Source organism: Perkinsus marinus, assembly GCF_000006405.1.
Source record: "Perkinsus marinus ATCC 50983 genomic scaffold scf_1104296968026, whole genome shotgun sequence".
NCBI lineage: Eukaryota > Perkinsozoa > Perkinsida > Perkinsidae > Perkinsus > Perkinsus marinus.
This window is the reverse complement of record NW_003203304.1, coordinates 1,531-5,138: the sequence shown is the minus strand read 5'-3', so window position 1 is coordinate 5,138 and position 3,608 is coordinate 1,531. Positions and strand designations below refer to the sequence as shown.

Sequence of the window (3,608 nt, the reverse complement as noted above, 5' to 3'; positions counted from 1 at the left end):
GAAACGGAAAGTCGAGTATGCGGTAAAAATGCATGGTTCGGGGATAGATCATCCGCGGGTGAGACGCGCGGGCTGTCGGGAATAAGCGGATCGAAGCTCGCATAAAATGGTAAGGAGGGTGCGATAAGGTGCGTCAAGTACCCCCCGAGCAGTCTTACGGCACCTTACGTAAGGATCGCAAGGAGGGGCCTAAAATGCCTCCTATGAAATCGCCTTACATGAGGAGGCCCTCCTTGCACCTTGTAGGGTAAGGAGCCTTAATCACTTCCTCTGGAAGTGATGTCATTCATGATACCTTCATAAACGCTATATGATGTATCGCTGCGTTGTTGTTGTTGTTGTTGTGTCTGCTGTAGAATGCTGTGGTGTTGTGGTATTGCAAGGAGGGCTTGTCACAGGGTGGGGGATATGCGTAATATGCATTGCATATGGTTGAACATGTTTGTTGGTGATAGTATGGAAACTCTGAGGCAATAGCTGATAGTCAAGTGTCAACTTGATGGTGAATACTCCATCGTAGTGAGTGCGCGCATGTCTGATAATGTCCGAGATGAAACGGTATCTCGCCTATGGGGAAGGCGGAAGCCTACTGCGGACTATACAGAGGAGATAGACATCAGTCGGGACCGTTTCCCGTAGGCTTCTACTACTACTACTACTACTACTACTACTACTACTACTACTACTACTACTTCTACTACTACTACTGCGGGTCTGATTCAGGTATTGTATAGTATGGACTCAACTACCGGTCTTGTCCTGGCTACTACCATTCATTGGTCATGTGGGGATATGTGACAGTGGAGGGAAAGTACTCTTCGGGAACCTAGTTCGAATGTCCACACCGATATTCACCATGAGTTCTGGAACCGCATGCCGAGGAAGAATCGTATTATCAGGTACACGACTTTGCTGGGCCATATTATGTATCGGTAGACAACATGGCCTTCGCAAGACCAAAGAAGTACATGTTGATGTATCCTGGGGATCGCGAACGTGCAGTGTGGGACGAGGCGGTAAGAGACTAGCCTTGACGAGAGTGGGAAAATGTACCCATGGGCAACTATTTTGGTTTTAATATCAGAATTCTGAGGAAGATCTTGTTGGTTTTCGTACACTAGATCGTGTATGAATGCCTATAATATAGCTTCGGAAACTCCTGAACTCAGCTGATATATCCAAACACCGGTCTTCACATATGGCGACTACTCATCCACTCAGATCGATTTCGGAGACACCGTTTTTCGAGAGCGAATGCATAACCTGTTTTGCAACAATTGTCATCATCATGTACCACCGAGCGCATGTGAACGATCTTCGTGATGGGTTCCTCAGGTCGTCGCTTGTCTCAATCACCTCCGTTACGGGGGAGTACGAAACTGGAATCAGTTCGCCCTCTGCTGGCTCCTCATGGTTAACGGCCATGATGTCTCGTGGAAGGCCACTGTAGGATGCGCTGAAGTGGTAGAGTCTCAAAGATTCATTTCAGGTCCAAATTTGGGCACTATTCGTCTCCATCGTAGTACTGATATTGTTGTTTGTTATCATTGGTATCGTATGATCAATCTTACTTTTTGCGTAAGTGCATCATATCCTTGTTATAAAACGCAAAAATGGAAGCCATATCAAAGGAGTACAGATCAGAGGGGTTTGCCAGGGACCAGCAGAATATATTAGTGCAGATATCGATCTCAAGAAATGGCAACTGTGGAACAATAGGGAATCTAGCGGTTACACATCAAGGCGAGCGATATACGAGGTATGCGTCAAATATCTCTTCACTGGTGGGTCGCGATGGTGTTCAACCGCGAATATCTCTGTTATACAACGCGATATCTGAGGTGATGCTGTATTCAATGCTAGCATATACTCGTAGTCGGATCCTTGAAACGGCTCGGGCGCGGCGAGATTTACACCGTCCCACATAATCGTTACTCAGCTCAGTCTGAAGGTCTCTTCATTCTCAGACGCTATAGACTTTCTATTACTCCATTTGCGTTCAGGCTAACGTATGTTGGACATCCCACAGGCACGATTGGCCATCGTATAGTCAGCTTAGCCAGGTGGAAACAGGTTTCAGCTCCCTCCTTGGGCTCCCCCTGGTGTACGATGGAAGTCATTGGAAGCCTCCGCGATCTTCAAGTGCGAGTCCTATCGGGAAAACCCGTGATGATAACAGGAATTATCATATTAATCAGTGCCGGTTCTTATGCTGTAAAAATGCTCTGATACAATCATACCACACTGTAGCCGTAACTCATCGCTACTGTAGGTTTATACGTTCAACTGGCTTGACCACTGGGCGACCCGGTTGCAGTTTCCGCTCATATGTACTGTATTAGTGATTGTTCTCCACTTATCACATGTATCAACAACGATTCCTCGAGTCAATGCCGTCCCCGTACGAGGCCCCCACCACCTACGATAAGACCAAGGTAGGCGTTTTACGCTCCACTGACGGTGAGGGTTGGTCTTCATCTCAGCTGGATAGCATCAACACGGCTGGAGGAGCCCCCGTTCAGCCAGTTGTAGCTACTATACTCGTCATCATCATCATTACCATTGTCAGGGTTCGTACGCCACTCGTCTATCCTCTCGGGCCTTACCATCGATCGCCTCACCATGGTTGGCAGCAGCAGCAGCATCACCACATAGGCCGTTACAGTGTATTGAACCATCCTTGTAGTCTCCTGGGTTCCAATCGGGAGCCATTTTCCTACCATTAGTCACCAAACCTCCTCGGCCTTCGTACCCACGGCTCCTGTAGCAGCGCCGATGGTAATTGAATTCTCTTATGGACAGTTCGAACTCCATTTCAGGGTTTTCCTGGTCACACATCGAATTCGCACGTGAACGGCGAGGTTGAGAAAGATATGAACTGGCGAGTTACCGAGACGAAGATGCTCAGCTTACAGATTGACTTCCTCAAAGGGGAGTTTCAAATCAATGGTTTTTTATTGGAAATACTCATCACCACGGTTTACCATCGTTCGCTTGAGGTTCACCTCTTTATCTCCATCTCGACCATCCTACTACTCCTGGGGAGACCGGCCTCCGAGTGTGGGACGCCGGCATTTGCATGGCTAAGTCAGTTCGCTTCATTGTTATTGTCCTTATATCGGTCTCAGATACATGGAGAGTAAATTAGAAGGCATCCGTAGGAGCAAAAACGCTGGTCGGCTGAAGATCCTCGAGCTTGGCTGCGGCAGTGGAGTGGTTGGTCTATCATGTGCACTGACATCTACACCTTGTGATGTTATCTTATCCGATAGGGCGGTTATCAAACCACGGACGGAAATGAACGTGAGATGAGCGATACGTGTTGACTGATAGTCATTGCATACAGATTGATGCCAATTTAAAGGCTATTGCAGGCGGCCGAGGCAACAGCTGTTGTTATAAGGTAACGACGATGATCAGCTCGTTATAGTGATGAATTCAATATTCGCAACGATCTGAGGCAGGCTTGCAGATCATTGATGTTATCGATCAGGTGATCGATTGGAGAGACCTCGATAATTCAGATTATGATTGGGGAGCTCCTCCTCCTGACCTGGTCATTGCCAGTGACGTCCTTTGGTCGCATGTAAAGCCTCTGTGAATGCTAG

General features: G+C 47.6%; 1 protein-coding gene across 1 annotated transcript; it reads left to right on the top strand.

Moving 5' to 3' along the window:
* Positions 1-606: 606 nt before the first annotated feature.
* Pmar_PMAR017543 (conserved hypothetical protein) lies at positions 607-1,533 on the top strand (the record flags this gene model as incomplete). The annotated part of the gene is made up of 6 exons (XM_002768507.1): positions 607-635; positions 724-811; positions 900-1,016; positions 1,222-1,290; positions 1,336-1,446; positions 1,490-1,533. Coding segments are annotated over 6 exons (458 nt in total), but the record flags the coding sequence as incomplete, so codon positions are not given.
* Between the last annotated feature and the right edge of the window lie 2,075 nt (positions 1,534-3,608).